Genomic DNA, 13375 nt, shown 5'->3' with positions numbered 1-13375 from the left:
ATGGAGACCCTGGAGGGAGGGCAGTCTCAGGCAGTGTCTGACCTAGAGTGTATTTTTAGGGAGACAGGCTGGGGACAGGCTACAAAAACAGGACAAAAAGGATGGGAAGAGGTGGAGGCTGGCAGTAACTATGTGCTCTGAGGAAGTAAAAGAGGATTCAGTTCTCTGTTCAACAAATACTTCCTGAGCATCTGCTATGTTCCAGGCACTGTGACAGAAAGGGCAGCTTAGGAGCATGGATGGTTGAAAGATTTCTTTCAATAGAAGAAACTCAGGGTTTAAGGAAGGGAGAAAGTAAGGATGCCAGGGAGCAGGCCAGGGGAAGGAGGGCTAGAGGAGAGTGCAGAGAACAGGTAAAGAAGAAAATGTTGACAAGAAGAGGAGAAGAGCGCCTGTCTGCTAGGAGCTGAAAACTGATCCACACAGACCCACATTTCTGTCCCCAGTGGACTTCCTTAAGACAGAGGTATAAACTTAAGAGATCCTAATGAGGTAGGCCCTACATCTTGTTATAATTTAATGCTATCCATGCATTCTGGACTTTCTGTCTACTTCACCTTGAAATTATATGCACTGTTTTGTCAGAGGACAGTGAGAAAGGGACCTTTTCATAGCACTTCCTTTTAATTATAAGGTTTATTCCCAGTCCTTGAATCATGTTTGTACCCTGCAGTGCTCTTCATGCCTGCTATCTTAGGGATTCTCAAGAACTTCTAAAACCAACTTTTCTAGAACAGTGGATTAGTCCTGCTTAGGACTGCACCACAATGAACTGTTGTGCAGAGACTCTCATCCATACCTCATTCACCATATAAAGTCTCTAACTAGGCAATGTTGTAAAATACCACGTAAAAATGGAGTGACACACGCCCTTGGCAAGGAAATGGCCAGGCTTATTCCAGGCCTACCTACATTAGTGCATGACACTGCTCACATCATCATTGTGTCTGACTTCTCCCTATGTGGCGGGCCCAGCAGAAGTGCAGGAGGGAGAGACTGGAGGTGTCAGTGTGGATCATCTCAGGTTCAGGTCAATGCAATGCTCAGGGCTCTCCCTGAACTAAGACTATGCTTCAGAGGGTCAGCAACTGGTTTCTAGCCCAACTAGATCTAACTCAGAAGGTCAACCATAGTAACAGGAGAGGGTGAGAGATGGAGAGAGAAGAATTATATACCCTGTCCCTACAAAAAAGACCAAACTGAGCGAATAGAAGCCAGAGCATCAACATCAGGGGCCTCCTAACAAATTTACATATGAACACAATGGGAGTATCACCAGGGCTGAGGTTATTAAACTATTGATATACTTCCCTAAACTCCCAACCTCTCAGTATCTCCCACCACTCTGGCCTCTCCTCTAGGACAGCCCACTCCCACATCCAGTACCAAAAGACTAGTGCCAGGCCAATGGGCACTTGAGTACTATGGCCATGTCCCTTCTAATTGATGCCCATGCCATGACTGCCATTAAATATTTAGAGTATCACCCAAGGCTATTAATGACCCCATTTTACAATGAGGAAATTAGGGTCATGGAGGGTATTTAACTTGCCCAAGGTAACAGACCTAGTGAAATTGGAACCAGAATTCAAAACCAGCCGGTGAGGTTGCAAAACCTGTGATTAAGGTGGCCTCATAATGCACCCTCCAAACCTGAAACATTTCTTTTTCTTTTTTTTTCTTTTTTTGAGAGAGAGAGAGAGAGAGAGAGAGAGAGAGATCACATGAGTGGGGAGAGGGTTGGGGGACAGAACGGGGGGGAGAGGGAGAGGGCGGGAAGAGGGAGGGAGAGAGAGAGAGAAAGAGAAAAAGAAAAAGAGAGAAAGAGAATCTTAATCAGGCTCCATGTTCAGTGCAGAGCTTGATACAGGGTTCGATGTGGGGCTCGATCCCATGACCCTAGGACCATGACCTGAGTCAAAATCAAGAGTCAGACACTCAACCAACTGAGCCACCCAGGCACCCCCAACCTGAAACACTTCTGAGAGCAAAAGAGAAAACCACCAAAAGGGATGCTAGGACAATGAATGTAGACAGGGCTCTGATGGTCAAGCTGGGGTGTGGGGTCACCTTCACATTCCCTCCTGGCCCTGAAGAGCAGGACAAGGCAGGAGAAAGCAAGATCTAGCCCCATGTGCATGCAGAGTCCTATAGGGACTTCCTGAAATTGCTCACGACCATTGCTTTCCCCATTGTATGCTAGGCTTGTCAAACTGGGTTAATAATCCTATAATTACTAACACTAAAGTTCATCTTTAAAACTTTAATAAATTTTTATGTTTATTTTAGAGACAAAAGGACAGAAAAGAAGCTGGAGAAACTGCATGGTGCTTGAACTATACCCAGGAAAGTAGGGGGGACAGAAGAAGGTGAGAGGCCTGGCTTGGCAGTATAGGTCTGAGTGTCCCTGGCATATAGATGATGTTTAACCATGAAAGGTAGAGGCAGTACCCCAGGGAGATAATACAGAGACCTTAACCTAGAATCTGTGAACCCTGAGACTGTGAATGAATTTAGGGAGTAAGTGAGCATTGTGAAACTATGCACAAAATGCTGTCTGTCTGTGATCCTCCCAACCCCACCTCAAGGTTACAAAACCACCAGTACAGAGTGGGGTACCCTCGGGGGAGTACAGCTATTCAGGCGTCAGGCAGAGGCAAAAAAGAGGCCATTATGGAGAGGGCAAGAGACCCATGACATCAAGTGAGAGACTCAGAGTGGCAACTCAAGAGTCAGGTAAGGCTGAGGAATCAACTGAGATCAGAACTGAATCCATCAGTGGAGGTCACCAAATGAGTTCCAGAGTGAAGGAAGGGGATGAAGTGCCCCTGAAGGTGGCACAAACAGGTGGTTTATAGTCATTCCTGGAAAAGGGAAGGCTTTGCATGTGGGAATGTGTTCCCCTGGTAGCAATGAGAATGCAGCAAATAAAGTCTCATGAATCCATGTCTGTTTCAAGGGCACACATAGCCCCTCCTGTACCACACACAGCAACAAGATCCCAGCCTACCTCTTAGGCTTCTGTCTGCTTGGAGACCCAATGAGATAACTGCTGGGCAACCCTCTACTGAGTGAAGGCCTCTTGTGTCTGTGTTACCAGAAAGAAATCACACACAACAAAGGCAGGGCCCTGATGCAAGCATATGTTTTCGAAGTGTGCAAGGCACCTACAGACAAAAGTAACTTCTTTAGCTCCAGGTAAGCTCGACATGTGGCATATTTGTTAGGAGCACCCACTTTGGGAGAGTCAGACTCAGGTCAAGCCCAGGTCTATCATTTAACTCGCTGTTGTCCTGGGCAAGCTAGTTAATAACCCAGTCTCACTTTCCTCACCTGTAAAATGTGAACAGTAATTCAGCTTCAGGCTTGGCTGTGATCATTTAATAAGATAATATATTTAAGCACCCAGCTCAGGGTCTGATACTCCATCAGCTCAGTGGTGCTACTTTTATGGTCTAGGGCAGTGCTGTCCAAATGTGAGCTACATCTGTAGCCATACATTTACTAGTAGCCCCATTACAAGATCAAAAGAAACAGACGAAATTAATCTTAATGTATTTTATTTTACCCATGTTATCCAAGATATTATCATGTCAATATGTAGTGAATATAAAATTTTTAATGTGGTATTTTACATTACTTTCTTCCTATCAAGTCTGTGAAATCTGGTAATTTACATTTCTTACACATCTCAGTCCAGACTAATCTCATTTCATGTGCTCAACAGCCACATGTGCCTAGTGGCTATCATACTGGACAACACAGCCTTAGACCTCTAGTTATTTGCCCCCAACAGGCAGAGAAGATACATAATTCTTTTCCTAAGAACCACATTTTCCCATTACAGTTTGAAATGATTTTCTGATCTATTACTACGTTAAATCCATATTTCTGTTTTTCATCCCTCTCTACATTAGCCATAAGACTTCTTTTTTTTAAAGTTTATTTATTTTGAGAGAGATAGTATGAGTGGGGAAGGAACAGAGAGAGGGGGAGAGAGAGAATCCCAAGCAGGCTCTGCACTAACAGTGCAGGGCTTGAACAATGCAGGGCTTGAACCCACGAAACAATGAGATCATGACGTGAGCTGAAATCAAGAGCTGAAAGCTTAACCAACTGAGCCACCCAGGCACCCCAAGCCATAAGATTTCTAAAAGGTTCCTGGTATACACAATATGTAAACTTTCAGTGATACTCTTTGAAAACTCACCACCGTAGACTGTAAAGAGAAAACAATGACAAGATGACAGCAAAAGAGCTGCCAAGTGATGAACTATAATGGTGCAAAGGAAAGAGGTGGAGAGGGGCATAAGATATATTTAAAGGGCCAAGAAAAGGACACTTTCCAAAGCCTGGCTAAGAACTGCTAAGAAAAAACAGCAGTAAAGTCAGTGCAATACAAACTGTGCGGGGGCAGGAACGGGGAGGCCGGGAGCACAGGCCTGATAGGAGTTGAAGTGCACAGTGAGGTTTCAGCTAACAATGGCCAGGGGCTTGGCAGGTCAGCAGAGGACCAGCAATGACACTGCTTTGTACTATCTGTGGCTTTATCTTCAAAGACAGAACAAGATGAAAGACAGAGAAGTGCTATCTTTTAGGGGGAAGTCGGGAAAGCTTTCCTTTTTCTGCAGTTAGAAGAGAAAACTAGTGCAAAATGTATTTTTCCAAGTGTTAAATTTAAGGGAGTAATAAACTTTTGACATGAAATACTGATAGAATATTCATTGAGTATATTAATATACTTTTTAAATGACCATTTAATAAGATAATATAAATTTTCTAAAAGGTAGATTCAAACTCTGCAAAAGAAGAATTTAAGCAAAGAAACTGAAATTATTGTCTTAAGTCATCACAAGGAGACCATTTCAGCAAACAGGAGAGGCCCAAAGTTTTACAAAGAGTCTGGGCCACTGACATTAGGGCAAGAACTCACTAGTCCCAAGGTCACCCACCACAGCAATATGCTATGTTCATAGTATACATGGTGCCCAAAGAGGTCCAGCTATCTCTGATAAACTCTGGCTAAAGAATGCAGAGAGATGCATAAGCCAGTTAAGAAAGACAAGAAAGTCATGTTTCAATTAGGACATGTTACTTACTGAAGGAAAAATTCTATTTTGGGTAGTATAGAGCACTGTGAAATCTAATAAATCTGGGTGCCTACTGGTGGTATGACTTTGCATATATTACTTAACATCTCTGATTCTAAGTTTCTCCATCCATAAAACAGACAATTAATATTAACTTTGCAAAAGTTTAGTGAAAATGAGGCATAATGCAAGGAAAAGTGCTCTGCATAGTGTCTGACAAAATAGATATTTAATAAACAGCTGTTATTGATACCAACGATAATAAATGAAATACTCGTATTTACTTTGATGTCATTAGAAAGGCTTAATTGCGGGGCACCTGAATGGCTCAGTTGGTTAAGTGCCTGACTTCGGCTTAGATCATGATCTCACGGTTCGTGAGTTCCAGCCCTGTGTCAGGCCCTGTGTGGACAGCTGAGCCTGGAGCCTGCTTCAGATTCTGTGTCTCCCTCTCTCTCTGCTGCTCCCCCACTCATGTTCTGCCTGTCTGTCTGTCTCTTTCTCTCTCAAAAAATAAAAACATTAAATTTTTTTTTTTTTTAAATAAAGGCTTAATTGGAAAGGTTTTCATTAAAGGCAGTGTAAGGTAAGGTCACTAAACTGACTTCATTTTGAGTCTGTATATACCAACTCCCAAGTGTGATTCATTTTCTCAATCTTTGAAACCCTGAAAATTTATCAAATTTTATTTTTCCTGGCTTAATGAAAAACGAGGAGAAATTGGCCTTGAATGCCTCTGTAAGCGACCTTGAAAACTGTTTTTTAAAACAGCTTAGGTGGGGCACCTGGGTGGCTCAGTTGGTTAAGCGTCCGACTTCAGCTCAGGTCACGATCTCACGGTCCGTGAGTTCGAGCCCCGCGTCAGGCTCTGGGCTGATGGCTCAGAGCCTGGAGCCTGCTTCCGATTCTGTGTCTCCCTCTCTCTCTGCCCCTCCCCCGTTCATGCTCTGTCTCTCTCTGTCCCAAAAAAAATAAATAAACGTTAAAAAAAATTTTTTTTTAAAAAAAAAACAGCTTAGGTATTCATCCATGACAGAATTTGTGTCGGGGGAGGAGGAAGAACAGAAGTGGTTAATGTGTGCTTTTCTATGTCTGTGTGTGTATGTGCTTTAAGTCTTAAGGTGCAAAGAATTCCTGCCCCATGGTCTCAAAAGGCTCTCTCAAGCTACCAGGGACTCCTTGGGTCAGGAAGAAGTACATCTGAAAAATTAACTCTCATTAAAAAATATGCAGTATGGGGGCACCTCGCTGGCTCAGTTGGCACAGCATGTGACTCCTGATGTCAGGGTCATGAGTTTGAGCCCCATGTTGCGCGTAGAGATTACTTAAAAAAATGTGTCGTATGACTTTTTCCCTACAGCAGTATTTACGTTTTGTTTTTTAAAGATAACTCAAATAAAAATCTCTTAAAGTATAAGAAATATAAACATAATTGCTATAAAAATGCTGATACAATGACTCTTTGTGTGGCAGTAGAATACTAGGCACTAGTGACTAAGTGGGAGAGAAGTCTTCCTTAATACCCCCAAACCAAAACTGCACAGGTGACTTTTTCCTTCAGCTTATGGTCTGGTTTCAAGTAAGAGATCTGCTTATAGCTACACAAGTTCATGGTAATTGCTATGTGTGTGGAGGTATGTGCATGTAAGTATACACTTCAAACTGATAAACTGCACTATCTCCATAACATTTTCAATAACATTTAGGGTCCACCTACCAAATTGGAACTTGCACCTGGCTTGCTTCTAACTAGTGTGAAATGTTAAAACAAGCCGAGGGCCATTATAGTAACACATTCACAGGAGAGACATAGCTAAGTTTACCTTTCTTTGGTCTGGATTTCACTGGCAAGGACTCCTTTTTTTCCATTGCTGCTTCTCTTTCTTTCCATCGGCGGATCTGTTCCTCCCTCATCTTGAAGAACAGGATCTGTTTCTGCTCTTCGCTGAGCTCTGCCAGCAGATCAGGATCTATGTACATCTCTGATAGTATCTGTTTCAGCATCTTTGCAGGTCTGGAGTCTTTTACACCTGTGGCAAAAGTTCTTGGAAATGGCTTCCAGGTGTGCCTCCCCTGAGCTGGCAACTGGGTGCACCCACAGACCTTCAAAGAGACTCGCAGCAATCCTAACGACCGGGACAATAATTCAGCAGACTGGCTCTTGGTACCTGGCACCAAATATCCTGTCCAAAATTCTGTTTGTGAACCTGTAAAGAGCAACAAGCAAAAAGCAGACAGTATTAAAATTGTAGATTCCAGGCAGGGGCAGGCTTATGAATTAAGCTTGGAGGAAATACAGTATCGCCTTTCATTTCAGACACAAGGAGAAGAAAAGCTGAGGCACGCTTTGTCGAGAGTTTGTGTAACCTCTATCCTGTAATTTCCAAAGATACTTTATCAAAAAAACAAAACAAACCCTAACTTTTTACAGGCCAATCTCAGGGAAACAAAAAAATTAACAGAGATTTGGCCTTCTCCCAACGAAGCAAACATATTATTACCTCAGAGCCTAACCACCAACTGTATGGCTGAGAAAAGAATAAAAGAAAAAAAGGCACAGGAAGAAATTAAAAGGTTCTCTCCAAACAACTTATTTCAAAAGAAAATACTGTTTTTGAGATTTCACAGAATTACCCACCCCAAACCAAACCAAAACAGGGCCACGCTGAAGGAAGGAAAAAGAAGAAATATAAATTAGACCACAATGCAGTTTTCCCATTTCCCCTTAAAAGTAGCACTAAATAAACAAAATTACATGCTTTCATCTTCACAGGACAAGGCAATTTCCAGACAACCTCCTGGAACCATAAAAAACTCTGTATGTACAGGAGAAAACATTCATGTACATTCTGGAAGGTCACCAGGTTTTATTTAGGTGTACCTGTTCTATATATCTAATTTTATAAAATTTAAATTTACAGACCAGAAAAACTGGGAGAACAGAGACATAACTAGGTTCCTTACAGAGGATCCCTGTTTACAAAAGACTTTATTAGAGGGCTCCTTTAACAAGAAGCCAGGGACTGGTGCACTCACAAGGGGCTTTCTATTGGGGGAGGGGGTGCAATTTCACTGAGGTTTCATCTAATTTATGCGTTCCTGTTTGGTTGATTTTTTATTATTTTTTTAAATTTTAAGTAAGCTCCACACCCAATGTGAGGCTCGAACTCATGACCCCGAGATCAAAAGTTAGTTGCACACTCTACAGACTGACACAACCAGGCACCCTAGATGATTTTTTTTTACTTCATCTTCAATATAGTAGCATACACAAAAAAGCTTACTTACTGAGACTTTTCAGGATCACCTATGTTTAAAAAGTTGTCTAGTAATTTGGTGCTCACAATGCCTCAATAATCTCACCATCTAGCCATGCCTCTCAAATACCTTGATTCTCCAAACTAAGTTCAAACACTCTTAAACCATCCCTTACTTACTTATACCATGGCTCCTCTTACCTAGTTCCTTCATCTTGACACTCACAAAGCCAGACTGTAATGCTCCCTGGCTTCCACTTCCCCTCGTCTTCCTCTTCCTTGCAAAGCTGCTCTTTCATTTACACCAGTCTTTTGACACAAGAGTGCTCAACAGTCGGGGTACCCCTGAATGTCTGCATACACAGCACATAGTTAAATTCATCCCTATTCATTGTGCAGCAGGAACCTTTTTTGAGCCTCTAACTATTCTTGCTAACTGCATCCTATAACTTCCTGCAGCATTCAACTACTGGAACTCAAATGGAACACAGTATGAAGAGAAAATTTTTGAAAAGAATTAAAAGCAATGTTTGACTCTAAATCAGGCAGACATGTCCCTCCCAGGCTCCCTTCCTACCTTTGTATTTTGCTTTGAGATGACCCTCAAAGGCCAGAAGAGCCACAGAACTGATGTCCTGTGATGCTTTTCTGACTTTTGGGTCCCAACAGCTTCTTGAGGGGCCGAGCCAACTAAATCCACACTAAAAGAGAGGTTGCCAGAGGCTGAGCTCTGTCTTCCTAGGAACCACAGGAAGAAATTTGGTTTCTCAGCACACTTGACTGCAGTGCTCTGAGATGAAGTGGTAAAAAACCAAAGTGAATGACTCCTTGATGTTCCAGTAAATATCCTTATGTTGGCACATTCCACGATTCCAGTGACTGACTTTCACAGCAATAAAACATGTAGAAAAGGAGGAACCCAGTGAAGCCTGAGGTTTCAGTTCTGTTTCCTATTTGGAATGGGGTGAATCTTAGCAACAGTAATGATGTGGGTAAAGCCAAAAAACCAAAACCCTGAAAGTGCCAAATTCACATTGTTCCTCTTTCCCCATCCCAGAGTACCCCTAATAATAAGAGCTTACCCACACTATGCCAGCCACCACCTTAAGCACCTTACATACATTAACTTACATAATTTTCACAATTACCCTTGGAGTTCAGTTCCTCCCTATCCCTATTTCACAGATGAAGAAGATGGAAAGTGGCAGAGCTGGGCAGTCTGGCTCGAAGTCAGCTCTACTGTGCTCCACTAGCACAGAAGAGTTTTTTTGTAAGCCCAGAATCAGCACATCATCAGGATATGGTACCACATGTGAAATTTCAGAATGAAGACCAGCAAATTCTTGCAGCAACATAAATGCTGACTTGAAGGTGCATGACACATTGCTTCTGAGGGGCAAAAGCCTCATCCAGGTAATTGTAGCTAAGCTGTGGGGAGGCCAGGTATTGAAAAGACCTCCCCTACCCCCCCTCAACCCCCAAAGAAGGGCAGCAGGGAACTGTCATGGTGGCCCAAGTGTGGATGTTGTTTGCCTACTTTATTCACCAGGTGCTTAGTGTTCTCAGTTTCCCCTCTCACAATCACTAGGAGTAGCACAAATGGTACAGCCTCTCACAGGTATGAAAAGTTCCACTGTACCTCTGTGATTAGATACTCAAGCTCTTTCAGTTTTAGTTTTGGTTTGTTTTGCCTTTTCCGGCAAATGTGGATTTTTAGCATTAAAGTTAACTACTGGATCTTGACAGAAAGACACTGGCTTCCCTGTGTCCTCAGAGAATACTTCGGGACCCAGCTAACAGCTATCTTGAGGTCAGGCAGCTGAAATAATATGCATGCCATTCTAAGGCTGTTGATTCCCACCAGTGTGGATTAACTCCTTCCTCCCCTGTGCTTTCAGATGGAAAATTCACGTTGCACAGAGTGCTTACAGAACATCTAGCAAGGACCCCAGTGTGGGCTTTTCAAGAGCTGCGTGACTTGCAGATGTCAGCTACTCAGTTTTCTTATCCATGAAATGAGGGCCTGTACTATACATCTTTGTAATTTGAGGACTATGTCATATAGTCTAGGTGACGTTACAGATACAAGTAGAGACAGGGTAGAGGAAATAGAAACGAGGAAACTAACTAACCAGGGTTTTTCCCACTTTCAGTCCCTGACAGGACAACCCCTGACATTGATTCAAACTTCAAATGACTTTCCCCATCTAACAAACTGGGTGTAGCAAACTTCCAGCTATTCAAGCTCCAATAAAAAGAAAAGCTAAGCTAACTGTTTTCTCTTGTATAGCACTTTTCTTTAAAAAGAGAAATGACAACACCACATCTGCTATTTATTTCAAAAATAAATTTCTAAAGGGTGATAGGATTTTCCAAGATACCACAGATTTGGCCTGATGCTCACATCTTCCACAGCCCTGTTCAACAAAATAAAAATTGTGTTTTTAATGACTCTGAGACCTTGGGTCGGGGGAAACCAGAGATAAAGCCTAAATCATAACAATAATGTAATATGGACCGTAAAACTTTAATGCTAAGAATATAGTTTGAATTCTAATTCTTCTAAAACAGCCAGCTGTTTTCAGACTTTCAGTTATCTTATTCAACTTTACCTTATAAAGTTTATCTACAAAAGGGCAATTTTTGAGGATAAAATGAATTACCAGAGGTGACAGCAATTTGCTAAGTTTTGTACATATATACCTTGCTTCAGAATTTGAAATCACTGTACATACAGATTTATCTAGAAAATTCCATTCATGTGTCAAATCTATGTCCACAAATGCTTTCCACTTATTTATTCACTTTTTAAGAGCTACAAGTCGTCTCTATTAAGCAGGCGATCAAAAGTCCTTTATAGGGGACTCTGGCTGGCTTAGTGGAGACCTTTGATCTCCCCGTCCTGGAGTTCCAGCCCCACCTCGGTGAGGCCCCACTTAGGTGAGGGGTGGGTGGGTAGAGCTTACTTTAAAAACAAAAACAAGGGGCGCCTGGGTGGCTGAGTCGGTTAAGCGGCTACGTTGGGCTCAGATCATGATCTCACGGTTTGTGAGTTCGAGCCCCACATCCAGATCTGTGCTGACAGCTCAGAGCCTGGAGCCTGTTTCAGATTCTGGGTCTCCCTCTCACTCTGCCCCTCCCCCGCTCACACTCTTTCTCTTTCCCTCTCAAAAATAAATATTAAAAAAAATTAAAAACAAAAACCTTTCAGGAGGTGAGGAACACTAAGCTTAGAGAGGGGTGCCATGCTTCCTTCTTCCCTGCGACCCTTGGGAAGCTCTGAGACAACCAGAGAAAACCTACAAACAGTGACTTCTCCCAGTGACTCCACGCCCACCCCTCCAGGCGCCCGCGCGAACCCCGAGAACAGGAGTGGGCAGGAGTGTCCACTTGGCTGAAGAAGGTCATCTCCGGGTTGGCTGGGGCCACGGTCGGGGTCTGCCTCCAGCAGCGGGCGGCAACGCTCGGCCCTGAAGCCGGCCCCGCCCGCGGCGCCCGAACCCTACAGGGAGGGCAGCCCTGGGTGCCGGCGCGCTGGGAAACCGGTTCCCGGGACTCTCCCATAAGGTCTGGGGCGAGGGAGGTCCGCACGGCCCTACCCCACGTGTGCGCGAGCGCTCGTCCGCGGGTGCAGTCGCTGCGGGGCCACAGGCGGGGGCGCCCGAGTGGGCGCAGGCTCGCAGGAGCCGCCGAGGACGGGACAGACGGGAGACACGCGTGGCGCCGGGGCCGCTCTGCTACAGTCCAGAAGCTCCAAGCTATCCCGACCCTCCCACGCGTCCACCTCGGGCCCGCCCCGGCTCAGTGACGCGCGTGCACACACCCCTCAGAGACCCGGAGGCCCGCCCTGAGCCCCGGAACTGCCCCCAGACCTCCCGAGTGCGCTGAAGCCTTCTCCCTCGGGGCTCCCCGTACCACTGCCACAAGCCCCGGCCTCTCACCCGCCCGCAGCTCCAGACATCGGACACCCGACACCGGACACCCGCCGCCCGCCCGGCAGTGGCGGATGAGGGCCCGGGGAGGGGCGAGTGCAGGCCCGGGCCCAGGCGTCGCTCCGGGCCTCCCCCAGCCCACCTCATCCCTGCGCCTTCCACGCTCCTCCTGGAGTCCCCGGGCCCCACAACACGTACAGTCTTCTCGGCCTCCCCCTCCTGGCCTCCCTTCCCCACCCCAGGCACTTACCCGTGCAGGGCTCTGCGCTCCTCTAGCAGATTGACCCGAGCAACGCCACGTCCAGTTGGGCCGCCAGAAGCTGTCGGGGAAGGGAGGGCAAGGCAGCGGTGCTTGAGAGCGGCACAGGCTGGCTGGACAAACACTCTGGCCGAGATGTTGGCAAACAGTGTCCCTCAGCCCCGGCCCGCCCGCGCCGCCCCACCCGCGACCCACATGCCGGAGTGACTGACTGGGCGCTCACGGCCCCACCCTAGCACCTGGAGACGCTCCAGGGCCAGACGTCGGCGAGGCCGTGTGGCCTGCTGCATCCCGGGCCCCTCTCTCCTGACCGCACACTGCCCCGAGCTGCCGGGGGTCCGGGGCGGCAAGGCCACCGCCCTCCACCTGCGGTCTGTGAAGGCCTGTCGCGCCATCTCAGGATCGGTAGAACTTATTAATATCAGCCGGCCAGGCCCTTTCTCCACCCCAGAGCTCAAGGTTTCCTTCAAGGTGGAGCCTGCGGAGGCGGGCAGACACTTCTCAGTTACACTGAGTCCTGGCAGGCCAAGTCCAATCATCTCTCGGGTTTTGCTCAAGAGTCTCTGGAGCTTACTTTTTTTTTTTTTTTTTCTTTTGTTGATACTAAGTAATTTATCAGAGTTCAGGACTTTGTCAATTCAGGTGTGGCTTTGTGGGACAGGATGGAGGAGGCAAAAGGCTAGAAAGATGGAGACTGAAAACAGAGATGGAGTTAAAAAATGAAAGAAATCTGTAGAATAGGAAAGAAGGTAAAGGAAACTTGTGAATTGCAGCAAGAACAGGTTGGGGTGGTGCATGAAGGGAGGAGCCGAGTACAGGAAAGCTGGGCAGAAGCAG

General features: G+C 45.4%; 1 protein-coding gene across 4 annotated transcripts in view; it reads right to left on the bottom strand.

Moving 5' to 3' along the window:
• The window catches only part of SH2D4A (SH2 domain containing 4A), a 64238-nt gene extending 51551 nt beyond the window's left edge, over window positions 1-12687 (bottom strand). For 2 of the 4 annotated variants that reach the window (XM_047856859.1, XM_047856862.1), the window contains exons 1-2: window positions 12530-12687; window positions 6914-7297 (exon numbers count right to left, since the gene is read on the bottom strand). In XM_047856859.1, the coding sequence (XP_047712815.1) occupies window positions 6914-7094 (181 nt within the window). In that variant the 5' untranslated portion in view covers window positions 7095-7297; window positions 12530-12687. Of the gene's footprint in view, window positions 1-6913; window positions 7298-11946; window positions 12082-12288; window positions 12388-12529 lie in introns of those variants that run through there. The other 2 variants (XM_047856861.1, XM_047856860.1) reach the window with 2 other exon arrangements.
• Between the last annotated feature and the right edge of the window lie 688 nt (window positions 12688-13375).

This window comes from Prionailurus viverrinus, chromosome B1, assembly GCF_022837055.1.
Source record: "Prionailurus viverrinus isolate Anna chromosome B1, UM_Priviv_1.0, whole genome shotgun sequence".
Lineage (NCBI taxonomy): Eukaryota > Metazoa > Chordata > Mammalia > Carnivora > Felidae > Prionailurus > Prionailurus viverrinus.
The sequence above is the reverse complement of the archived record's forward strand: the minus strand, read 5'-3'. Positions and strand labels throughout refer to the sequence as shown.